The following is a 24586-nucleotide window of genomic DNA, read 5'->3' on the forward strand; positions in this document are numbered from 1 at the left end:
GCCACTGCATTCCTGCGCTCTTGTACAAGTATCATAGCTGAATCCGGATATGAGGAACTTGCTATGTAGACACGGTACTTACAGCTAACTGGTACTTACGGAGTGCTCATACCTGGTACACAGCACATAAAGTACCTAGTAGTTAGTTATATCATCAAACCCCTTTAATGCAAATAATTGATACTGACACCAGCAGTCTTTCCCGTACAACCGGTAATGGTATTAGAGATATTTATGTTTTTGGTAGAATTTTTCCTATGTTAGGAGCTACTGGGATTCTTCAGGGCTGATTATATTGACTAGGGAATCTTTTTCTATTCCCTTTATTATGGTTAAGGGGTCTATATTCATATCAATCTCATTTAGAATAACCACATCATGGATTCTATATATACACTAACATAAAGGAGAAGGAGCTGAGAAAGCTCTACCGCTTACTTCATAGGGTCCAACACTGGTTGCATTAGAAATACAACAGGTGTCAATATCAATTTCCCCTAAAGCGGTAATCGAACTCAAGTCCCTACATACCATAAAGGTATAATACGATACAGCACCTATACAAATGAGTACAAACAGTCCCGGCTGACTCATTATTATTATTCTTATGTCCTCCCCAAAATAGTACTGATACAGAGAAGTAACCTACATGCTCCATCTTCATCTTCATCAACTCTTTTTGTGTCTGGCCGCGTAATTTTTCAGTGCAAAGTGGAGCAGAAGCCGAGTGGGTCGTCGGGAACTACTCCGTACGTACCATTTCGCCGTTAGGCTTGGCTTCGTTGTTGTGGCGGCTTCTGTCCGCGTTCTGGACTCTCCTCCAGTCAGGTTAACTAATTAGATGCAGTGGATGACAACCTTGAGGTCATTGGGTGTAATTACGCAGGTACGGACTCTCTAATACCTACTAGGTAGCTATCTTTAGTCTATCGCTACTCCTTGACCTTGTCCTTTCACATTCTCCGCCGGGCAGGGTTAGAGTTTATACATACTCACATATATACATACTCACATATATTCATATGTAAATATATATATATATATATATATATAAAATAGAACATGTCCACGTTTCCTTCCAAATTCCTTTCTGAGTTATCTGCCTCGCTAAGCAGCCAGTGTCCATGAATACTGTCATCTGTTCTGAGTCTTCTTGGTAAGCTCGCCTGATGCCTATGCAACAAGCAGCAAGGGGTGGGGGGTGGCTCCCCCCTCAGCCATGACCCATAGCAACATCACTTATATGTGTCATCACTCATGTATCACGACACGGAGAGTGTTTGAAAATCCCATGATAAACAGCCGGCACATGATCGTGTGCAGAGAGAGCCACATCAGATAACGGGAGGCATGGACGGTGATGAACGTAAATACAGATTAGTGTGTGTCGAGAAATATAGAAGCATAGGAATGATAGAGATTCTGAAGGTTATGCGGGGTCGTGTGTACCAGCAACAACTGCTCCAAAACTGCCCTTAATGAAGATTGCCTCAGCTTCATGACGAGTAATCTAGCCAGAAAGCATTGTGCCACACAATCCCGACATGATATAGGGTGGCCAGAGAATGCGACCATCAGGGCAACACATGAATTGAAAGATGGCCCCCACGACAAGATGTGAGCAAAAGAAACATGACCCAGTGGAAGTACTATAATAACAACAATGAAGTATACCACGCGGTCATCAAGCCTTGCCGGTTCGACACCCAGAGAAAAATACTCGAAAGGCAACCAGACTCCAGGTTTGATGCAAATGGGGTATAACTGATCCCAGCGAGAGTCATAATCCCAGCCATCCACAACATAAAGTTACCAACATGAGCTGCGGTGAATATCAACAAGGAAGGGCGGACTGGTGGGGATAAAGCCAAAACGAAAACCCTTAAGGAACGAGAAACAAGACAAGCAGGGAAGAATAGCTACTGAGCCAGATAGAAAACCGGGAAGGTTGAAGACATGTCAATCAAGTCCGAATGAAAGACATGCAATGATGCGAACACGGCTATTAGTATCGGCCTGGATGCGCTCAGAAGCTGGAGTTGAGCTCAAATCAATCATTGAACAGATGGTACTTAAGATCCGAAGCATCAAAATAAGAATTGATCGGGAACAAATATCAGCACAAGAGTAAAGGCTAGCATTCTGTGACATGTAGATGCAGTCAGGCGAATGAGCTTTGAATGCCACCAGCTGAAACACCGGAGGGCGCATCGAGTTTCAATATACGTCGCAAATCATCCTCCATCTTCTTAGTATCGACAGATTGCGCAGCCGGACTAACCGAAATGGCACGTGACACGGGAGAGTGCTGAGGTGGGGGATAGTACATTGGGTATTGTACGTATTTAGACGGAGACCTTGGCTGCCCGTAGGTATGCGCTTCTCCAGGAACAGTCGGTCTATTCCCAACTTTTGTCGAGAGAACCTCCTTTCGAAGAGGCGAGTATGGGGGCTGGGCTTGGTGAAAAGCGTGGTGTTGCGTGTATGGTATTGGCGAATACGAACCGATGCCAGAAACGGGTTGTTGGTGCTCGGTAGACATAGAATGCGAGTAAGAAGCAGGTGGCCCAGAAGTTGCTCTTAGGGGAGTCGCAAAGTGAGGCACACTATGGTTGGCAGAGGAATGCCCACTGAAGCTTCCATGTTGTTTCTGGGCCGTAACCGAGGCTGAGGACGGTCTCTGAGGGCGAGGGTTGAGCAGCAGGCTCTTCAAAGCCTCTGTCTTAACCTGTCGTTCATTTTCGTCCAGGTGGTCTGTTGACGGAGAGGGTGAACTGGCTGACCGCAGAGCATTCATGCGATCCTTGTAGGATGCAGCGAATGAGGTCCCGATGAGCGATTGACTGCTTTCGGGACCATCCACATCGGCCGTGAAGAGTCCATCGCTAGCGCCAGCGCCGATGGTACTGCGGTTGCAAAGAGCTTTTAAATCGGTTTGTGGGGATGATATTCTCATGATCGACTCCGGGCTATGCGGCTGCTGAGTATTTCGAGCTTCAACTGCAGCTTTGAAGAGAAAATCGAGTGGTGTGGGTTTGCGTCCTTCGTCCTCATAGACCGGACGCACTCTAGATTTGGAGGGCGTACTTTCTGATTCTGGACTGGTATCGAGATTGTCGTTGTCGGCTTCTAGTCCCGAAGAAATGTCCGACTCAGGCAACGACTTGGAAAAAAAGCTTGGTATTGGAAGAGCGGACGGCGCTGGCGATGCATGAAAAGTAGGACCTGCATAATGCGAGCTGTCCTTTGCTTGTGGGGTGGAAAGATTGTGTGAGTGCGATGAGGTATGCCGATGCTCGTTGCTAGAAACAGGAGAGGCCCTTGATGCATCGCGAGGTTTTCTGTTGGTCCGCGCAGGCTTCTTCTTAGACGCACTAGGGTTATAGTTGAAAGAAGAGTCCGTGGCAGTTCCGCCAGGACTCTGATTCCGCGGTGGCGACGAGGGCGGGGTTGCCAGTAAGGTGACCTTCTGAGACAGCGGGGTGGTATTTCTTTTCGAATTCCGACGGTTGTTTCGAGGACCCTTTGGCGTTGGAGGAGTAGGTGATTGGGTTGACATTGTGAAAGGCCTTCGAAGATAGACACAGCTTCGGAAGCGGATATGAGAAAACAAGCGCGAGAGCCAAGTCAGAATAATTAGGCGAGAAATTCGCTGTATTACGCAGTGTGCCCAGCAGCCTGTGCTGGAGAACCCGACACTACAATCTCAAGAGACGACGAAGTGACAATTGCGCAGTGCGATGGTGAGGTGTAGCCCAACCAGTTGGCCTTGGATCGGAGGGTGTGCACGGGGAATATATGCAAGCTTCTGTGTACAAGATCAAGTGTGGAATGAGTAAGAGGATGGTAAAAGAGGAAGTAAGCCAGGGATCCTAGACATGCTCACATTTACACGAGCGATGAAAGACAGAGTAAAGAAAGCAGGCTGGGAAACATTGTAGGAAGTCGTTGAAGCTGGGTTGGGTTCGAAGTGGTTGTTGGACCATGGGAAGGGCGGGAAGAAGAAAGGCTGGGGGTGGGAGGAGCGGGGGTGAACAGTGATGACTCAGCATCCGCCGCCCACCTTGGCTCACTGCGTACAGTAAAGTCGGTCGAGGATCAGGTAGCAAGCAGTTGTTTTCAGTCAGTTACAGTGCGGTTGATACCTTTCCTCTCCCCTTCGAGTCCACAACTTGGTAATCACGAACTATAAGAAGATTTGACGGTTCTCGCAGAAGTGTGAGAAGTGTGTTTACTTGCGTACGTCCTAGTAATCAAGGTGTCTCGCGCTAATTGCCCTGCCTACACTGTACCGTACGTACACCGCAACAAGTTATCAGTTAAACTGACAGGACCTAGTCTAACTAATCAAGGTACCGCCTGCTCTATCAACCGAAACCTACGTAATCCTCCAAGCTGCGCGCCCCTCTTCCGAGCCTCCGCAACTAGAGAAGGCATCATCTGGCCTTCGCCTACAACCCCGCGCTCACTGAACATATAAGGAACGACCCCAACACAAGTGAAAATGGCGGACGTGGAAATGAAAGAGGCGACCACTTCTGGCGCCTCTAAGGCGAAGGAGATGTCCAATGCCACAGATGCCTCCAGTGATGGCAAGAAAAAGTTCGAGGTCAAGAAGGTATAGCCACTTGAAGCCGTTCTCCTATCTGCACATCGGAAATAACACAAGTATTGCTCTAGTGGAACGCTGTGGCTCTGTGGGCTTGGGACATTGTTGTCGACAACTGTGCGATTTGCCGCAACCATATCATGGATTTATGTACGGCTGTCATTCTCCTTTAAACCTGATGCCTGACGTGTCTGACGTGTTATATTTGCAGGCATCGAATGCCAGGCAAATCAAGGTTCATCTACGACGGAAGAGTGTACAGTAGCCTGGGGCATCTGTAATGTGAGCTTATCCTCTCCCCGTTTTTTGTGTACAGAGCACTGATACGGAATTACTCCTGCCAAGCACGCCTTCCACTTCCACTGTATCTCACGATGGCTGAAAACTCGCCAAGTCTGTCCCTTAGACAACAGAGACTGGGAGTTTCAAAAGTATGGTCGGTAGACTCGTATCTGCTGCGATTGGGTCTAGACAGCAGGCTGGCCATGGCTTCACTCGTACATTCTCTAACTGAGTATGATCGGACTGGGAGGGATTGGGTGGCGTTGAGCGGTTTCTTTTGCATTCCGAGCAGTGACTTTCAAATTATTCATACAGATCTAGGCTGTTTGTGAGGGACGCGGACAACCGTGATCGAATCAGGCTCAGAATGAATTGTAAAGTCCACAGCTAAATCTCATGCAACTTTACACCATCTACCATGACCCCTGCAACTCCCATATCTGCCGACGTCGGTGCCAGCCATTTTTCAGGCCTCTTGTTGTACATAGGCCAAGGCGGGATCACCATCAAGCCAGTTGCTACTGTACCCGCGAGTCCAACCCAGAGGGTTAGATGAATGTCTTGCTGAATGTATCCCACAAGGAAAGCAATAGCCTTTCAAGAATACTCGTAAGCGGCCCATGGGACAGACACAGCGACATTGGTGAATCCAGCATGCTTGTACTCACACCTGACATGATGAGAAGGACCGTAGAAAGAAGTTCTGCCATGTGCTGGCCTTGGTAGTCCTGTCAAGGTAGAAAGGACTGGGTTAATGCTCTGTTATGTTTGACTAACGAGCAGGAGTCTACTTACTATTTGGCCTTCCAGAGCATCTTGGATAGGAGCTAGCAGATTGTCCATGGCAAAGTCTGTGGGCGTGCACTTAAATGAGGATAATCAACGCTCACGGTCGGCTTTGACTCTTCGTGGTCAGACACAGCCCCTTCCATGTAGTGACGGCAGCAGGAGTTGAAGTCGTGGCATTATCTCCACCGCCTTTGACTTATCGAGGCTCCGATACAGATAAGCCACCATGTGCGGCGACTTCTATTGTTCACCAGCTAAACAAACAAAAATACAATCAACACCACCGGTGTTTGTTGGTTGAATAGCTACATAGTCGACTCTATAGGGCCTAAGCCGAGGATCGTGCAAGTGATTCTGGAGGCCCCTCAGATAACGGGCTTTTAACCATTATACAGGTCATTAAGTAGCAAGTCCACTTTATGATCCCTGGAACCATTTCTTGTGTGCATGCTTTGCCCCGGTAGATATCTATTTACTCGCAGATTGGCACGCTATAAGACCATAGAATCTTGCTTCAGATCTGTATGCTTATGTGAATTCTTGAGGAAAGCGGCATGCAATTGTGGCATATTGGCACGTTCTTTAGTACTGGATAGTGGCACCGGCCTGGGCAGGCTCGAGCAGCTTCCACTGACAAGTGATGTTATTGGAAGCAAAGCGAGAAATGATACGATCTGCGATCTCCTCGAAATTGTCGGTTGCTAGAGCCAAAATAGTTGGACCCGCGCCTGAAAGGCATATTCCCAAGAGACCAGGTTGGGTACGTGGATTCATTGACTGAAGAATCTCCGTCAGACCCGGAATAAGAGTCTGGCGATAAGGCTGGTGAACCTTGTCTTGCATAGCCAGATAGATCATATCCGGGTCCGGGGGGGAACTGCCCAGGGCGGCAGGGAGCAAAGCAGTGCGTTGGAGGTTGTAAACCTGATTGACGTGGCCAATTAGTGCCGTGATACATCTCTTTGATAAACCCCGTACGCCAGGTGCGAAATGAGGGCCCAGAAAAACTTACCACATCCGCTCGTGAGTAGGAAGTCGGCAAGACGCTTCTTGCGTTGGCGGTTGGCACCACAAAGTCGGGAATGATAGCGATAGCCTTGATTTCCTTGGCCCACTGAAACTTCCTATAGTGACCGATTCCAATAGGAGGCTCGGGGGGCCTCTTCCCGGTATCAACGCCACCGGCGGGGGCGGGAAGGACTTCACTAAGAGGTATTTCCTTGCGCGCTACGTCCTCAGGCTTGAGTTCGTTGAGGTAGGTTCCGACGAAACCTCCGAAGAGCGAGGCAGCAACGTTGTCAGGGTGTCGCTCTGTAGACATAGTCAGCACAATCCCGCTGCCCCGGTAGAGTTCTGGCCACCTCTCTGCACCTCACATCTGGGATAACTCACCTATCATTAAGCAATAATCTAGCATCCGCTCCTTGCTCAGGCCCAGGCGGCCTACTTCATTTCCCAGCATTACACCGGCCACGACTGCAGTGCCTGATGAGCCGAGACCTCGGCCCAGTGGAATTGGGTTTACAATGTGCACATGGGTCTCAGCGGGGAATGCCCTCTGGTCATGGCATCTAAGTACGTATAGAGCTACACGGGTGATCAGATTCACTTCCGGGTCCAGGTCGATCTTCTCGACGCTGTTGCTCCGGTCCTCGTAAGTGATCACACAATTGAGTGGTTGTGGAGAAGAGCCCTTAGAGGTATCAATGGTGACTTGAAGTTCGAGATGAAGGGACAATGCCAGGCCGATCACATCAAAACCAGGTCCGATATTGGCGGAGGAGCAGGGAATCTTTAACGAAAACGAGGTGGGAGAAGCCATTGTGTTCAAAAAGTTAGGCAAGACCAAAAGCCTTGAGCAAGAGAACAAACTTCGGAAATTGGTAGAGGTCGAAAGGATGGCCCGGAAGAATGATAATGGGATCCAAAGTACTTTTGATAGAAGTTGACTCGATTCCAAGTTGCTCGTCTCGGTGACTCTTCATGTCTTGGCGCGCCCGGCCGAAAATTCAACTTCTGGGAAGGAAGGGGACCGATGATCGGCCGAGGTCGGATCCAGAGAAGCTAAACCATGCAGAGTTGAATTGACTATTCCTACAACCTACAGTATCGAGTCAGTCAGCCTACGCTCTGATGCTCTACTACTCTACTACCTTACTCTTTCTCTTACGACCACAATTATTTAATGTATTGGCTACTTCAACAACCATGTAACATGAACCGGGTCTCTCACCCCCAGCAAACGGACCAAAACCATCCCTGTGACCACGAGGGATCAGACTGGGAAACCCCTAATTTCTTTGCCTCACGGAGCAATGAGCGGTAATAAAATCTGTGGAGGGAGATTCCATGATTACTAGTACTCATTATGATTTACGGCCGGGACATCACATGCGACGAATCAACTAATCTACCGGCTAGAACGTGGGCTTCCGTGCTCGGGACGGAAGACATGCTGGAGCTAAATATGAAACTGGTGCCTGATGCCCTCGAGAATGAGAATCTTTGAACAGGAGGTGGGACTCGGGAGCAAAGACATAACTTACAACACATCTGGAGGTCGAGGGCATCTATTGAAACCTCCACTGGGTCTATCTGCTCAGGACAAAGTACAGTACTTTACTGACATGATATTAGGTAATATAAACTCACTTAGTAGTACCAGGACCAGTCATACCATTATGTAGTACTATACTGTATTGTACTGTGCTGTACTGTACTCCGTATGAAACATTCGAAACCACCTCATGGTGCGAGATACCTACGTAGTGTCTCTTGATAGCATGCCTTACTTATGTAGATCCTATGTCGGTAAAAGCTATGGTAGTTTGAAGTGGCAGTTGGTGCCTGGACAATGGAGAGTGATAAGTGAAGTTGTTGAGTACTATAAGTACAATACAGTAACCACACTGACTCTCTCGCTCTGTACCGATCTTTGTGGGGGGTATTGTCTTGTCTGTAAGATATATATGTACATACACTGGTGAGGTTAACTATCAAGTTAAAATTGTATGAGTTGAAGCTAAGGAAGCAAAGAGTGGAATCATCCACCTCCCCATTTCACGCTGACCCAAAACAAAAAGGGAGAAACAAAAAAGGAGGGAGTTATACAAGCTATGGTCATGCGATTACACCCGGGCAGTCCCACCTCAGTGTTATTGTGGCCCTCGAGCGGAAATCTCTGCCCGCCTCCATCGTAAGTAATTTCAGTCCACTGTTCTTTGAGCCCTTGTAAAATAAATCTTGACCAACTCCGGTTTTCTGCCTCCCTCATCCCTCCCTCTCCCCCCTCTCCTTCCCTTCCCCTCCTCGTCTCTGGGCTTAAGACGGAATCACCTTCTCAAGGTGGAGAGTTCAGGATTACCACAACTCACCCCCGTTTTCGTTGATCCCACAGAAGGTCTGTAATGTGTTCCGAAAGGACTTTGATTAGTGGTGACTAACTTTCTGCGTGAAGTTCTCTTGCCGAGTGCACTGTGTCCAACCTAATTCTTGAGAAAAGTCTGGCTTTGCGGCCTCACACAAGTCATTCTAACCGACTTTCCTACAACCCCAATTTCTAATAACACATTCACCCCTTCCTAGTGTTGGTGCCGAATCTAGGATCACCCCTTTCCAGTATCGATCATCAATCTGGATTTCTGACACGCACTCGTGTTCTTCTAGTGTCAAGTCGGACATCTAACGTCATTGCTCGAATCTTGAGGCGAGCTTCGAAGACCCTGGTCAAAGGACTTTCTTTTGTCCAACCACTCCTTCTGCAACCCCCTGAAGCGACAACGCTCCTATTCACCTGATCCAGTCAAGTTGGCGGGCCTTCGCTACAACCAGTCCTCCCTCCCTCACCCTCTTCTGGGCCCTAAGTTCAGGGTCTTCTGCGGGGGCGACACCAGACCCCCCTAATACGATTTTCCAGCAATCCTGAAGCTGGCACACGGACGCGCATCGGTAATGCCAGGCCCTACCGGCGGGTCTGGCTAATGGATGGAGGAGCAATTACTCCTGGGAATTCACCCATCATCCTGTGTGCAATATCGCATTCTTGAGCCCAGCGGAACACGTCGAGAAACAAGTAGCCAGGGCGTTCAATATCAGTCACTTGCAACGCGCATCCAATAAAAAGAAAACCGATCGACTAGTTCCGAAACATAGCGACTACACGGAAATCGATTCCGGCACAATGTCTGAGTCACCGAAGTCCGAGAAATACATGTTTCTCACTAGATACAGCACACCTGTCCCCGAACTCGATGACCACAGATTTCAACTGGATCCGCCTCGAATGGACGCCGCACCCGATGTGCCGCTTAGCCGGCAAAATACCGCGCCGCAGTGTTTGCACCCAGAGACTCCCCAACGCCCAGACCTGCTCATTATACAGGACGCCCTGCGAGAGGCCGGGTCCTTTCGGCGCGACTTTGAGCAAGCAATCGTCGACGACGATCGATCGATTCAAGATCTCACGGCACTGGGACGTCATTTCTCTGTTGATCCCAACGGCAATGTCCGACATGGTCGCACTTACAGCCGCACACATCAGGATTATGCCAACTTGTCGCGCGAATCATCCGTATCAGCTAGATCAACCTCCCCGCCTAACTCGGTCGAGGCGTTCGCAGATCCACGTCGCCGGGAACGGGCGAATACCTTGGAGAGCCACGGAGCTCCTGATATTGAGGCCATTCTTCAACGTACTGTTTCTGGCGGTACGCACCATCGCCGTCCAACGTTCAGCAATGCCAGTGTGATACGTCCGCAGGCTGGGGATACACAACTGGAGCCCACCGATGATGGCTGCGTGCCAACGTTCGAGCAGCCTGGCAGAATCCCAGTCATTGATTACGAAGAGCTGGAAGAATTTGTTGCACTCAGCCAGCAAGTGAAGCCCACAACAAGCAGACGTAAGCATAGTCTGAGCTCACAGAGCAAGAAGCCGCGCATTTTCTACGACCTTCGTGCGGGCGTTCATAACTCCGACAGTGATGGCACGAAACGATCTTCAAGCACAGAGAATTCATCTGATGATATACTGGATTCAATTTCCGCGAAGAATGAGAAGCTATTCGCGGAAGTTTCGAATGAGAAGGAGTTACTTGAGAACATGAAAAATGAGAATGAGCCCACCCGGTTTGGCTTTTTCTCTTCCGAATCTCAAAGTACTGTGCATGCTGCAGAGTTGGGTGACCTGGTCTTGCCTGGGGATACTTTTCGTGATCTCTTCCAGCTTGGCCCGGAAGGTGGCGTCTGGTGGCTTGACGTGTTGAACCCTACAGAAGACGAAGTGGGTGCTTTGTCCAGAGCTTTCTCCATCCACCCTTTGACAACGGAGGACATCCTAACCCAGGAAGCTCGTGAAAAGGTCGAACTTTTCAAGCAGTATTATTTTGTCTGCTTCAGGACATTTTACCAGATGGACAAAACCAGCGAGCAATTCATGGAGCCCGTGAATTTCTATATGGTAGTCTTTCGCGATGGAGTGCTTTCGTTCTCATTTACTGAGAATCCACATGCAGCTAATGTTCGGAAGCGAATCGGAAAGCTTCGCGATTATGTCTCACTCAGCAGCGACTGGATCTGTTATGCCATGATGTAAGTTGGAATCAAATTCGTGGGCTATTATGCTCTTGTGAACTGACGCGTGATGGACTAGCGACGATATTGTGGATAGCTTTGGTCCCGTGATCCGTGAAATAGAGGTCGAGTCGGAAGCTATCGAGGACCTTGTTTTCATTGCCCGTATGGATGATTTTGAGTCCTTTTTACCACGCATTGGTGGCCTTCGCAAAAAGGTCATGAGTTTAATGCGGCTACTGGGTGGCAAGGCCGATGTTATTCGGGGCTTTTCGAAACGCTGCAATGAACAGTACTCAGTGACGCCTCGCGGTGACATTGGCCTATATTTAGGCGACATCCAGGATCACGTCGTAACCATGATGTCTAATCTGGCACATTTTGAAAAAATGCTTAGCCGGTCGCACACCAACTATCTTGCGCAGCTGAATGTGACCAACCTCATGCTGGGTAATCATGTCAACAAAGTCCTCAGCAAGGTGACACTCATTGCCACCATGCTTGTGCCCATGAACCTCATCTGCGGTCTCTTTGGTATGAATGTGGAGGTCCCTGGACAACACACCGAGAGCCTTGCGTGGTTCTTTGGGATCATCGGCGTCATTGGTGCTATTATCATCATTAGTGGAGTGGCCGCACGTCGCTACAAGCTTGTGTAAGGCAGGTATACTCGATTTCCATTACCTGGTCATCGATTGTCTTGATTTTGGAATCATGCTTGTTTGACATGAAACTTTTGCATATCATGGCTTGGCCCCGATCCCTTTGTGTTCTGTGCTATTTGTGCAGTTGTCTGTTGAATTCCAAAAAAGTTTATTGGAGAAGCTGGGAGGGGGGCTTTAGATAGTGTATATATACTATAGAGGGATATATGTGTATCTTATGTGGTCCTAAATGCATCTCCATAAACTCTTTTATCTAAGATAAGCTCATATAAAATCTAGAAGCATTCAAGAGGGAAGGACACGTATGACAAAGGCACGTTGATATCTGGCATTGAATGCTCCAGGTAAACACAGTTCACATGAACTTTTTTTGCTCCAGACAGAGGCGTACTGTACTGTAATATACTGGACTTGTAATGTACACCCCATCGGAACGCTTTCTTCATTCCTCGACAGAGTACTCCGTAGATTGAACCTCTTGTTCCATCTACTACTCGGTAACTCTCTCACGACTCGGCTGGCCTCAGCCGTGAGAGGCAGCACATCTCTTTCGTTTTTGGTTTTCTTTCCCTCTTGGATAACCAATGATTACGTCAATTGTGCCCAGGAAGGACGTGACCACATCTATCCATAATGGCTTTGTCGCACAGGTTTGCGATTGCCGATGCGGTTATTTTCCTGATCGCTTTCGCTATGGCTCTTTGCGCTGGTCCCGTCTCTGCTGACGATGCTGAAGAAGAATTCTCGGCGCAGCTGGCCGTCACCAGCCACGGGACCATATACCTCGGCGATGTCGACACACGGTTTGGGTTCCCACTGGAATCATATAATGGGCTGGAGTTTGAAGAAACTCGGGGACGAGAATTAGACTTGATCCGTCGAGCCCCAACGGGGGTGTCATCCCTAGGAAACAACCAGTACCAGGAAGGCACGCTGAGATTGGGTGAGACTCAGCATTGGTATTACCCTACAGATTCGACCGCTGGCGATAGCAGCAGCACCAACGAAACTACTTCGAAACGGAGCGAAGATATCGCAAAACGATCGACGACCATATATCTGTCCCTGACAGCCTGCTCGAAACCGAGTCTCAACAAATCGGAAGATGCGACCGGTTCCTCGTCCACTGTGCCACAACTGCAGGTCTTCGTCTCGCTGTCCGAATCACTTGAGAAGCCCGGCCCCGACAAAGACAGTGCAGAACAACAGGTGTTTGTCGCGGAGGAGGGCTATATGGGCACGACTCTGGCAGCGGACGGGAATGTGTATATCGGAGTCACCGCTCCCAATAACACGCAGTATTCGGGGTCGTACACGTACCAAATCGCAGTATCCACCGATGCCTTTTTTCACGATGTAAATACCGAGGATCAGCTTCTATACCTGGTGGACTCGGATACAAAAGCCGCACTCTTCACAACGAAAAACCTCACAGACACAGATATTGACGCCCAGGACATCAGCATATGGATGAACAAGACACCCCCGTACACAATGTTTGCCAACAACTTGAACAGCACTGCAGTATCGGGTCTGGAGCGATCCTTTTGTGCCCTCGATCGGCTTGCGCAGATCGGTATGAAGAACGTGGAGCCCAGTATGACTACACGTGGTGACAAGTTCCGGCCCAAGGAGCAACTCTATGCCACTGGCCTGAATAAAAGCTCTACCTATTTAGGGATCCTCGCCCGATACGGCAATTCTACCAGTGCAGGTAATGGGATAATAGGTGGCGGTGGGAAGGTTTGGAAGCCGATGAATTTTTCTACGAAGACAGGTGAGCTCTACAGTCGGACTCTGTTGCCTCCTATGCACAGTCTTTGCTGATAGAAGGACAGAGGACAATTGCGCGCTGGTGTACGACCTTTCATTCTGTTCAGAAGTCGCCTATGCCGTGCCATCGAACTCGTCCGCTCAAACCCCGATTTTACGCACATTCTATGACGACAATGCCGCATCTCTCTACCAAAATTTCAATTACTCCCTCCAACAGGTTCAGTGCAATGCTTCCAGCGAAACTGTGTTTTCCCTCGCTGTCTCCTGCGACAGCTGCGCCGAGGCCTACAAACAGTGGGTTTGCGCTGTAACAATCCCCCGGTGCCAAGACTTTTCGAGCACCGACTCCTTTCTTCAAGTCCGCAATGCGGGCCAGGCATTTTTAAACGGCACCTCCATCACCAACAGTAGTTTATTGACTAATCCTGCCACAAATCGATCACGGAATCCGTTGATCGACACTGACATCCAGCCGGGTCCCTATAAAGAGATCCTCCCCTGCCAGGACGTCTGCCACAGTCTCGTCCGAAACTGCCCGTCCGCTTTAGGCTTCAGTTGTCCCGTGGGGCAGTGGTTAAATTCTTCCTATGGGGTCCGGGACTCAAATGGCGATATCACCTGCAGCTACTTGGGAGCTGCGTACTATATGAGTATGGCGGCGGGTCTCCGTCACGATGTATGGAACGCTTTTTTTGCCCTGACCGCACTATGGACCGCGCTGTGGGCAATTGAATAGACTCCAGACACCGGTGCTGTCCCACGCTGACCGGTTCGCTCTACTTTTCCCTTTCTTCTTTTGGGGGGCTTGAAAGTATATGCGTGAATCAGGCTTTGGGACTCGTTGACCCCGACATCGTGAGAGATCTTGTGTTCTTGGATATATGTGAACATAGATACCCTTCTTGGATTGACATGTGATGTTGCTGAATGTGTATCATTGATGCTGACTTAAGTGCGTGAATTACCTGGAAACCATTTACTTCTTGCGTTATACGAGTATCCTTGGGCTAGGACGCTTGGTTCATTCAAGATAACTTCTGCGTTCCCTTCGACTTCAGGCATCTCAAATTTGATTCAAGCGATGGGGACAGGTTCCTAGTCGCCAATGCAACCTCAAATACGCTAGTTGGTGGCGATCAAGAGCTTTTGCCGAATGAATGCATAGAAAGACGCGTACAAGCACTAGTTGCCTGCATCCCTATGTTGCCGAGAAAAAAAAAACCAAGTCGAGAAGCTGGCACTCAAGGCCAGTAATATATCCTACCATTGATCATAATGGCAACTGACAAACCTCGATGCAAAACGCCGTTCTTTGTGTGATGGTATCTAGTCAAGTGAGAGAGAAACGCTCATAACAAAGGAATTGGACGACACGAGAAATGATAAGAAAATAGAAACGGCAAGATAAGAAGAGCACCATCATTTGAATCTCCTAGGAGTTGGTGTCCACATATTCCTCATATTAGACGACGAACCAGTAAACGAACCACCTGGGCGGGGAGTACTCCCTACTTGATTGAGCAGCTTTTGCCCTGCAGGTGTCAGCATCTTGCCTGCTCTTGTCCCAGGAGTAGCTGCACCTAGTGCCCGCTGCCCAAAGTCGAGTTGCGGACTGCTGGCGAATTTGGGGGTCATTGCCACAGGAGTTTTAGTCTCGCGGGTGACTTTTTCCGCACGTCTCGTCCGTGCCACCCGATCAACCATACGATGGTGAAGATCTTCCCGTCTGCGATTTTCTGTTAGCTGGAACGGATTCGAAACTGCATCACCGCTTCCGAGCAAGTAGAAATCGTCCGTTATGGAGCCATCGCCCCTGGGTGAGGGACGGTCATACTCGGGCTCATCTTCATCCACAAACGCATATCCATTCACTCGGGGTGTTTCCCCGCCATTGTACCCTGGCTCTGAATCAGTCGGGCGAGGACGTCCGGCGATAGCATCCTTGATAGCCGATATCGATGGCGAAGGTGGAGGCACAGTCCCGGAAGTTGGATGGAGAGCCTCATTCGGAAGACGAGTGTTCTGGTATACCACACATTTAGGCGCTGCTCGAGATGCAGCTTCCGCTTTCTGCTGAGCCGTCTCATGAATGTCTTCGACGGATGAAGGCGCAAACATGAGTGAATTCTCCGGACGCATCTTCCATGTGTCGGGCTGAGCAGGTCGAGCGTTCAGGTCGGTCTTGATCAATGCCTGTTTGTTCTGATCTGGGTTACCTCTCTGGGCCGCAATCCGCTTGGCCTCCTGTCGATGATGGGCGATCTGTCGCGCGGTCGGAATCTTGTTCCCGTTCCATAGCCAGGCATATTTCTCCCGATGCTTGGAATTTCGCTTGTCCAATAACCTGTTGAAGGATTCATTGTCCTCGCTAGTGTACTTGGCTTGAAACTCCAGCAACCCCAGCCGACTCACATCTAGGGCTTGGCGCTGTGTTTCGAAAACTGGTATATGGTTTCCTGATGAGAAAGCAGACGTCATCGACGAAGGCGTATCACCGCCCCAGGTCATCGGAGTATCCCCTGACTTTCCAATTCCAATGAACTGTGGTGTCATGGCAGAGCCAGGGCGAGTTCGGACTCTTCCAGGAGTTTGCACCAAATCAGATAGTTTCTTCTTTGAACTTGCAATCCACTCTTGATCCTGCGAGTCTAATGCATTTAAATAATCCTGCTTCACCTGAGCCTCCAGTAGACCAGGAAAGTAATCGCGTGCGATGATTTCGGAGAGAGCGTCGGTGTAAACATCTTCATCAAGCACGGTGGCCGGTCGTTTGATGCGCTTCGGTGGAGGCGGAGGAGGCATCAAGCTGCTGTTGCTTTGACGCTTGACTAGGGTTTGCGAGGACTCGGACATGATTTGAATCTGATAAGTATGCAGGTATTCTTATCTATGGGGAAATTGCGGAGTGCGAGAGATGGATATGAGATGCATGCTGACACGAAAGACAAGAAGTGAGTGAATGTATAGAAAAGAGGCACGGAAAGGAGAGCGAGTGGGCGAAGGCAATGCTTAGAAAAAACCAGGCAGAATGCTATACCGCCGGAAAGCGGTGAGGATCATCGTCATGGCATCTCCAATCCAGCTTGCATCTCGGTAGATAGACTACATATATCCCTTACAGTACCCAAAATCAGTTTTGCTAATACTTGAGTCCAGAATCACACTAACTCATTTGTTTTTCTGGGCCTATCGCCCATGATTATCAATATTCCTTTCGGAAACGAACCCCGATCTCCTTCTCTTCTCGATGAAATGCAACTAGAACCCGATCAACCATCGATGTTGGAGAGAACACAAGCAAAAGTAAAGTTGAGCATACATGCAAGCTGATCGAGTCACGGCCATGGACCCGAAGAAACATTTTTAGATTGAAATGCCGGGTGTTGTCGAATTGAACACCACTCATAACGAAATCCAGATCCCTATACCCAATAAAAGTGGCAAACACCCGATTTCTTTTTCTTTACGACAGAACCAATCGCTGAGAAATGCAAGAGAAGCGCAGATGGACAATGAAAACAAAGAGCATAGCGTGCAGTGTTGGTATGCAAATGTACAAGACAGATTGTCGTCGCAGAAGCCGGGAGAGTAAAAGAACTGAAATCAAGTCTCCGCTAAAACAGGGGTTGAAATCATAAATTCGTGGAAGACGTTCTATGGCAGAACAAATTGAGAAGACACTCAACACACATACAATCTTTCAAATTGGAAAGGCCGGGAAGCTGGGGATTAGATGTGTCGCTTTGTCAGAGTGTTGACCGAACAATATCTCAGTTCGCAGCTGCAGGAAAGAGGGAATAAGACGCTCTCCCTTTACGACGAGGCGCGACTCTAGAAGCAGCCGCGACAGCTAAGGGTACCGCCTCGGCCTCGCTCGTAGATTTGGCTCGGTCGTGGATGGAAGGAATGATGGCAGAACCCGGTCCCATAGGCTCGAAGCTTGCCTCCGGTTCCGCACGGTACAGCATCTGTGCTTCAAGTTCCCGTGCAAGGCTCTTGGTTTGTCTATGGTGAGAGGAGTCTGGTCTCCCATTCGCAGTATATTCGCCCGAAGGGATTTCTTCAGTTGGAATCAGCTCGCGGCTGTTTGCCAGACTGTGCACTAGGTCCGGGACGCTAGCGGTCGAGACGGACGATCGATGCTTGCGCACAATCGATGCCGCGCGGGATAAGATCAAACTCTCCTGGGAATTGCACTTGCTGATTGGGGAGAAGCTGCTGCGAGGGGAGATGGAATGTTCGATAGGCTGAATTACACCTTGCTGCGCATAGAACGAAAAGTGACGATCCGACTCCGCATCTGCTGTCAAGTAGTCCTCATACAAGGACTCTGGGTTCGTTGACTTGCTCAAGGCAGGCCCGAACCTGACAGGACGGAAGTAATCACTGTCTCTCTGGGAAACAGACATCCCGGCGTCATACTCAGCAGTGGAAGGAGCAACAGCCACGTGGGAGCTGACTTCCGAGAATGAGGGAATGAAGTCCCGGTCCATAGCGGATACGGCGATGGCGCTCGGACGATTGAATGAAACCGTGGTTTTGTCTCCATCTGCCGTAGTGTCGGCCTCAACCGTCATATCCGCTCGTGGCTCATCGACGGAATTGCGAGTCCAGTCGAAGTTCGAATTCGATTCGGCTGCATGCTCATAGCAATAGTCGATATCAGCATCCCACGAGTCATAGATGTTCTCAGGAACAGTTCGCGTGGCGACCGAGGACCGTCTCCGGGCAACTTCCGAATTTGTCCGTTCAGTCACTGGTGCTTCTGTAGTGGGTCGGGTTTGGGGGAGGGTAGGAGAGCCAAGTGCCTCAGACAATTTCCTTGCTAAATCCTGAGTCACGTATACAGACAGCTCAGGACCAATTCCGGAAGCTGATTGGAACTCGGCCAATGGGAGCGAGCTGAGCCCCGTGGTTGCCTGAGAGGAATTCTCGGCAATGGGAAATTCAGGCTCGACCATATGCTTCAAGCTCGCAACTGCTTCATCATCACCTTCCTCTTCTTCTGGAACTCCTTCCAAATCTGAGGACAGGGTGGTCAGAGACATGGACGAGGTCCTCACATCAAGACCCTCGTGGCCAGCATCCGTGGTAATCGCATGGGCGGCGGGAATTGGAAACATATTCTGCACGTGTAGCTGGGACCATGAAGCATTTCCATATACATCATCATCGAGATCGTCACCATCCTGCGAATATACGTGCTCAGGGTATGTTGGCTGGCTGGACAAGCCCAAAATCTCATCAATAGCTCGAGGTGCTGGCTCAGGCAACTCAGGAGAAGACGTCAGCCTAGGTGAAGGAGCCCTCGGCGGAGAAGTTGCTTCCCCTAGCCCTTTGGAAAAACTGGGAACAGGTCGTGAGAAGTTTTCGAAGACGCGCGACTCTGGTCGTCTCCGAATGTCGCGCTGCTTAGGACTGATAGACGAGGAGCCACCCGGCGACGCCGGCGGGCTTACTGGTAATGTGTCAGTAGCGACATCGTTGTCAGCAATAGCTGCCCCGAATTGACTGAGATCTTCTGTGGAAAAATCCTGGAAATGCAGATCTTGAGCTTGGATGCCCTTGAGATTAGTGACAGGTCTTTGTGAGGCACGTATAACAGAGAATTCCGTGACCAAGTCAGCCTCGCGAGCCTTTTCGAGGGATTGGAACTGAGATGGGCTTGTGTGGGTCAGGTGGTGAAAGTCGAAAGGGTCTGAGATCAAGCTCTTCAGCTGATCATCTGCGCAGGTCATCAGCATGAGCAAGCCATGCGAACTTTAAATAAGGCTCCCCGCGTGAAACAACGGCCGTGAACGAGGATGAAAGGTAGGCTTTGGAAGGGACTTACGTGCGTCACTCTGTCGTGGCTTATGATGCCGGCTGAAGAGGTCGGAAACTTCAAACCGGGGCTTCTCGCGGTCCACCTCATCTTCCTCGTCCAGCGTTGAAACTATGTGAAACTTACTTCCCCGGCGACGCAGAATGCGACTTCCGCGCGATAAAAGCGATTTCGTTACGCTCTCTGAACGGTCATAGCGAAAGCCAGCCGACGAACCGGCCCGGTCCCCCCGGTCCTCATAGGAGGGCAACGAGGAAGCCTCGACCGAGGTCATTGAGGAACCCGGTGAACGACGAGAGGAGGTGGAAGTTGTGGTATTGCTGCGAGAGCGGCCGCCCAGGACAGACAACCGCTTTGGACTTTGCGCATGTGCGGTAGATCTAGAACGGATGTGAACCGGGTACTGTTCAGGGGAGCCATTGCTGGGCGGTCGGCCATAGGCACGGTCCAGATCCTGCTGAGACATGGTGCGGGCCGGAACAGAGGGACGAGTCGCGGGAAGGAGGTATCGACTTGACTGTGGAGGAAGGATATCTAGATGGTTTTCTGAGAGAGGACAAGGTGCGGGCCAAGCATGTGAATGTGCTGCGGTGCCGAGCAAGTGTTAAGCCACCGATTGCGAAGAATTGACTTGGCTTTGGACCATGATAAGAGCACACAAGAGCTCACGTGCACAGGGGACAATGTGATGGATTGAAGCGGAGTCGCAGAGGAAGAACGATTGGGGGAGTAGGCTAGGGTTTATAGAAGGAGCGGATGAGCGACACGGGGAGAGAGAGGGGGGGGGGGGGTGAAGGAGGAGAGATGAGGAAAAACCCCGTATCGTGCGGCGGAAAGTTTCCGGAGTTGTTTTAGATCGAGGGTTGAAACGGATGCGAGAAACACGTCCAAAGTTTCAGAACAAGAAGAGCACAATTGAGAGGTTGTGAAGCAGCAGGACCGTTGAAGCACCCAGCCCAAGGTAGGTCAAATGACAGAAGAACCGGGCGTAGGAGATAGATATGTGTTTGTAACTGTGAAAAGGAAAGAAGTATGGCACTATGTATGGAAGAAGTTCGAGTGGGTAAGACCAATTTGAAGACACCACTTTTTGTGTAGATATGTACAGTACGAGAAGAACTGCAAATTAAAACGAAGGATGACTGGGGCCGGATTGGATAAAAGAATGATTCAACGTTGATAGATGGAGAGAGGAAGGAGAAGAAGAACTGAGGCTAACGTTATATGGAGAGAGAGGGTTGAAGGGGCAGGAAAAGAAGAGGTGGTGGAGGTGGAGAAAGACGAAGATAAACAATGATTTTAAAAGGGAGAAAAATGAATTCATTACTACCACTACGTACTCTACGCTGTACAGTACTACTCGAATTTCACAACCATGACTAGTCAACTAGACTTACACTAACTAACTTATACTTCGATGCTGGGGAAGTGGGAAAATTGAAGGTATCGTGGGTCTAAGGTTGTAGTCAGGTATTGTTACTTCTTAGGAACTTAACACATCAATACAGTACAGTACAGTACAGTATATAGTATTCTCACGATGTCGTTAATAAACAGGGGGCCGGCCGGGCCTGCTCTAGCCTCCCCTATTGGGTCGACTTGTCCGCCGTCCTAAGAATTAACTACTGACCAGGCACGTACTTCGTATGGCCTGAGTTATTTATAATTTGCGCCATCGTCGGCTGCTACAAGCATAGAGTAAGGTGTCAAGTACGTAGTTGATTTGATTTGGAGTAGATATCTAGTGAATACTAAGTATCAGTCTTTGTTGTAGAATCCATTCATAAATGTTCTTCTACATGTACAATATCCGGTGCGTATGTAAGTATTGTACAGTAGGCCCGCCGCCTTCTGATAATCCCTCAACTGTTGCCCACTCTGACCCACGGAACCCGCCTTCTGCTGGCTCGATCGGCATTCGGCATTATCCTGAGTGTGTAGTCTCGAGACTAGGTCAATTACAATTTATATAACCATGTATAAGTCATGGCCCATGTCAATATTGCATAGCCTTCCCAAACTCCCACTTCCTACGTAAGTCCGTATATACACTAATCCGGACCTCGAGATTTAGGTTTTCGGGTCCCTTTTCTTCCTCCTCTATGCTACGGGCAGAGATAGAATAACGATCCCTCCAGCCCTGGATTATTGCAGGCGATGATCACGCGGGGAGAACCCATCCTTGGGTAAGTATCGGCGGTGGGTTTTGCAGTGAAATTTTTTGGGGGAGGGGGCGGGGGGGTTGCCCTGCACTGCAACAAGAGATGGATACACGAGCTGAGCTGGAAACTGTCCGAACTCCCAAGGAGCACCCAGGTACGTACTGTACGGACGGCCAGTACAGTGAAAGTCCTAGGATCCTGCCACCATAGAGTTTGGCAGACATCAAGTTGAACGGGACATTAGCTCAATGTGACCTTCCATTGATCGTTTGCTTGAAGGCACAGTGAGGGACTCGCATGCATGTATCCACCATGTGTGCGCATTTTCAGCATCTATGTATGAGATTTGTAAGTACTGTACACACTTCCAACTTCCGGGAATGTTAGGTACTTTGCATCGTACAGAATGTGCATATCATGCAATAACTTAGTAGTGGCTGAATGGATAGTCCATCCACCAACTCGACTAGTCATGTCTGTCTACGCATAAGTAGATACTGAGTAGAGAAAGATCGAGGACTCCATTCAGCCCCAGTTCCGACAATACGAGACGTCAGTTCAGGCACCACCGGATCTTCATTCGCTTATACTGGCTGTCGGACCCGTTCCAACGTCCTCTCCACCACTCACCAGAGAAAGTCATGCTAGCCCTAGATTCTAGGTGCTTGACTGGACGCCTGACGGGAGCTTCTCGGCCTGGCTGAACTTTGCTAATGCCTAGCTGTGGGCCTAGGATGTCGAATCGAGTTGAGTGGGATCGAATTGTAGCAGCAGCAGCAGGCATACCTAGCGGATTCCATCGGATGTCCTTCCCAAGGGAACGAAATGTCAACAAGTATCATCTCACAAACGCGGGAAGAGTAGCTCTGTGACCCATGGTTCTGGGAACCTGGATGGAAGCCTGACGGGGCGCCATCAATACCACGACGGGACGTGCTGACAGTTTCCATCACATTCCGCGGGTTGCTGCTGCTGCTGTACCTACGGAAGGAGAGACCAGATACCGTGGTTTTTCCTAGGCTAAAAAGGTGGGCGGGGGCATAAAGATATCCACTTAACGTGGTGGGATGATGGATCAGACTCATCATATTATTATTATCGAATCGACACGCGATCATCCTGGTCGGACCCATCGTAGATTCATGCAATGACCAGGAAGCCGGGGTTCACTCAAAATGTGATTGTATGAATAATAGGGACGGAAGTACAGTAGTTGAAACCGAGAATCGGGGATCTGGATTGTGTGCAATAACTGCAATGAATGTTGCTCTCGTTCCTTATTACTAAAAAATGGTAACTTAGTTAGTATTATTGTCACTTCCTTACCTTATTGCCTCCCTCCGCCTCTTCCACCTTCTTTCTTTCTGCGCTTCCGGCCTCGGACCCGAATCAAAGCCTCGAGTGTCTCACTGTTCTGTCTTAAGGTGACTTCGGCATTTAACTGGAACTACCAGCCAACAGGACTTCAATTGATGGAGATGTAAAAGGTACAAGGTAAACCAAGAGGGGAGAAAAAAAAAGAAACAAAGGAGAAAAAAGCACGCGGAACTCTCCTTTTGGGTGACACCAAAGAAGACTGCATCATGTCAGGAACAGGAAGGACGCACACCGCTTGGGGTACAATACCTGCAGAAGCTCGTGCAGCTCAGGCACGTTCCAGTTCCGATTCTTATTTTCTTTTCTGTTCTTCCCCCCATAAGTATTCTCATACAGTACTCGGTATATGACCCGGCAGCTCCTACAGAAATCGGGACTGATTGCATAGCGTACCAAATCTACGGGGCGTGTACGTCCGATTGTATATCAAATTCACATTGTTAATTATCAATTGACAGTTTGAGCAATCAAACAGTGCTAACATCGATAAGTTAGCTCTTTTCTTATGGTAGAGTATGAATGGAGATTAATTACAGAAGCAGAAAAAATGTATTTCATATACAATACACAATACACTAAGTGTTATTCCTGTATGTATTGTGTTTTGACTCTCATCTCATCGCCCAACCTCAACTGTCATTATCAGCATCAGCATCAGCATCCATCTATCTATCAGTCGGGCCAAATCTGCCACACCACTGTCTCAGATCTTTCAAACTTCAGCCTTCCCGAGTCAACATCCCCCTCCTTTCCTGATCTTCTTAGTTTTTCTACTTTTTACGAACTCGATCCATCTCCCTAGCGTGTTGCACCATCTCATGTTTTGACTCCCAGTTTTGTTGGCTCCATGGTTCGACCTCCTGACGATCTCTGAGGCTAGACCGGACCGGCACCAGGGCTTGCCATTTTTAGCCGTCTCCTCCTCCACCTTGCACGATAGGGACCAACTCTACTCGGGGTACGGAGTAGTTAACTTAACTTATTCGTTCGTTACTAGTTTTATTCAAGAATAATAGACAGCCACGGTGAATTGATGTAAGAATAGCTACATCGTTGCCCGGACCTGCCCTGCCCTACTCTCGTTCGGGTTCCGGGCTGCACCAGCCACTGACTTGAAATCCAAAAGAAAGGGTGATCGATCGGCTTCCGAGTCCATATACCAACCACTCACCAATAATTTGTATAAGCACTAACTCAGATACTCCTCAGGTGCTCTGTAGACCAGCTATGATAGAACTAACTTATAATTGGATTCTTTCAGGCCAACCCTCCATCACCTGAAATGAATGCATAGAAATATCTCTCTGCTTGTGTATATCACCCACAGTAGGCCTTTGTAGACGACAACTTCGCTTAATTAATATAGTCGCGACAACCAAGTTAATACAAACGAGAAAAGACCCTACCAGTAGGTAGGGTAGAAGAGTTGATGTTACAAAATGCAAATGCCCTAATACTACAATTGATTTGTTTCTTGTATTTCCTCGCCCCCTCACCTTGTTCCCAACTCGGTCCAACACGATCACAGACC

General features: G+C 49.1%; 7 protein-coding genes across 7 annotated transcripts; 2 read left to right on the top strand and 5 right to left on the bottom strand.

Moving 5' to 3' along the window:
- Positions 1-1868: 1868 nt before the first annotated feature.
- Positions 1869-3995, bottom strand: BO95DRAFT_55528 (proline-rich nuclear receptor coactivator motif-containing protein). The gene has a single exon (XM_025592059.1). The coding sequence runs from the start codon at positions 3557-3559 to the stop codon at positions 2162-2164; it is 1398 nt and encodes a 465-aa protein (XP_025444883.1). The 5' UTR covers positions 3560-3995; the 3' UTR covers positions 1869-2161.
- A 483-nt stretch (positions 3996-4478) lies between these two features.
- On the top strand, positions 4479-5414 carry BO95DRAFT_440405 (SCF ubiquitin ligase complex subunit HRT1). The gene is made up of 4 exons (XM_025585958.1): positions 4479-4618; positions 4681-4759; positions 4821-4891; positions 4955-5414. The coding sequence occupies exons 1-4, from the start codon at positions 4505-4507 to the stop codon at positions 5051-5053; spliced, it is 363 nt and encodes a 120-aa protein (XP_025444884.1). The 5' UTR covers positions 4479-4504; the 3' UTR covers positions 5054-5414.
- On the bottom strand, positions 5279-5765 carry BO95DRAFT_408396 (signal peptidase complex subunit 1; the record flags this gene model as incomplete). Its single annotated transcript, XM_025584104.1, has 3 exons — positions 5687-5765; positions 5560-5619; positions 5279-5485 (listed from the first exon to the last, which is right to left on the bottom strand). The coding sequence occupies exons 1-3, from the start codon at positions 5732-5734 to the stop codon at positions 5279-5281; spliced, it is 315 nt and encodes a 104-aa protein (XP_025444885.1). The 5' UTR covers positions 5735-5765.
- Positions 5766-6090: 325 nt separating this feature from the next.
- BO95DRAFT_471766 (homoserine kinase) lies at positions 6091-7672 on the bottom strand. The gene is made up of 3 exons (XM_025589613.1): positions 7073-7672; positions 6693-6991; positions 6091-6604 (listed from the first exon to the last, which is right to left on the bottom strand). Exons 1-3 carry the CDS (start codon positions 7500-7502, stop codon positions 6263-6265), a joined length of 1071 nt encoding a protein of 356 aa, XP_025444886.1. The 5' UTR covers positions 7503-7672; the 3' UTR covers positions 6091-6262.
- A 2188-nt stretch (positions 7673-9860) lies between these two features.
- On the top strand, positions 9861-14428 carry BO95DRAFT_451139 (magnesium transporter CorA family protein; the record flags this gene model as incomplete). Its single annotated transcript, XM_025588064.1, has 5 exons — positions 9861-11269; positions 11349-11875; positions 12261-12303; positions 12684-13693; positions 13755-14428. 5 exons carry the CDS (start codon positions 9861-9863, stop codon positions 14426-14428), a joined length of 3663 nt encoding a protein of 1220 aa, XP_025444887.1.
- A 311-nt stretch (positions 14429-14739) lies between these two features.
- BO95DRAFT_440412 (splicing factor ESS-2 family protein) lies at positions 14740-16646 on the bottom strand. Its single transcript, XM_025585959.1, has one exon. The coding sequence runs from the start codon at positions 16543-16545 to the stop codon at positions 15112-15114; it is 1434 nt and encodes a 477-aa protein (XP_025444888.1). The 5' UTR covers positions 16546-16646; the 3' UTR covers positions 14740-15111.
- Positions 16647-17462: 816 nt separating this feature from the next.
- On the bottom strand, positions 17463-19790 carry BO95DRAFT_357040 (uncharacterized protein; the record flags this gene model as incomplete). The annotated part of the gene is made up of 2 exons (XM_025582334.1): positions 17463-19417; positions 19526-19790. The coding sequence occupies 2 exons, from the start codon at positions 19788-19790 to the stop codon at positions 17463-17465; spliced, it is 2220 nt and encodes a 739-aa protein (XP_025444889.1).
- Positions 19791-24586: the final 4796 nt, after the last annotated feature.

Source organism: Aspergillus brunneoviolaceus (genome assembly GCF_003184695.1).
Source record: "Aspergillus brunneoviolaceus CBS 621.78 unplaced genomic scaffold BO95scaffold_15, whole genome shotgun sequence".
Taxonomy (NCBI): domain Eukaryota; kingdom Fungi; phylum Ascomycota; class Eurotiomycetes; order Eurotiales; family Aspergillaceae; genus Aspergillus; species Aspergillus brunneoviolaceus.

Excerpts from the sequence above, each read along its gene's own strand:
- BO95DRAFT_440405 (XM_025585958.1), top strand. The coding sequence starts at position 4,505 with ATGGCGGACGTGGAAATGAAAGAGGCGACCACTTCTGGCGCCTCTAAG. Across the intron at positions 4,619-4,680 it reads AAAAGTTCGAGGTCAAGAAG|TGGAACGCTGTGGCTCTGTG; the intron begins GTATAGCCACTT and ends GTATTGCTCTAG. Across the intron at positions 4,760-4,820 it reads CAACCATATCATGGATTTAT|GCATCGAATGCCAGGCAAAT; the intron begins GTACGGCTGTCA and ends TTATATTTGCAG.
- BO95DRAFT_471766 (XM_025589613.1), bottom strand. The coding sequence starts at position 7,502 with ATGGCTTCTCCCACCTCGTTTTCGTTAAAGATTCCCTGCTCCTCCGCC. Across the intron at positions 6,992-7,072 it reads AGATTATTGCTTAATGATAG|AGCGACACCCTGACAACGTT; the intron begins GTGAGTTATCCC and ends CTATGTCTACAG. Across the intron at positions 6,605-6,692 it reads CCTACTCACGAGCGGATGTG|GTTTACAACCTCCAACGCAC; the intron begins GTAAGTTTTTCT and ends CACGTCAATCAG.
- BO95DRAFT_55528 (XM_025592059.1), bottom strand. The coding sequence starts at position 3,559 with ATGTCAACCCAATCACCTACTCCTCCAACGCCAAAGGGTCCTCGAAAC.
- BO95DRAFT_440412 (XM_025585959.1), bottom strand. The coding sequence starts at position 16,545 with ATGTCCGAGTCCTCGCAAACCCTAGTCAAGCGTCAAAGCAACAGCAGC.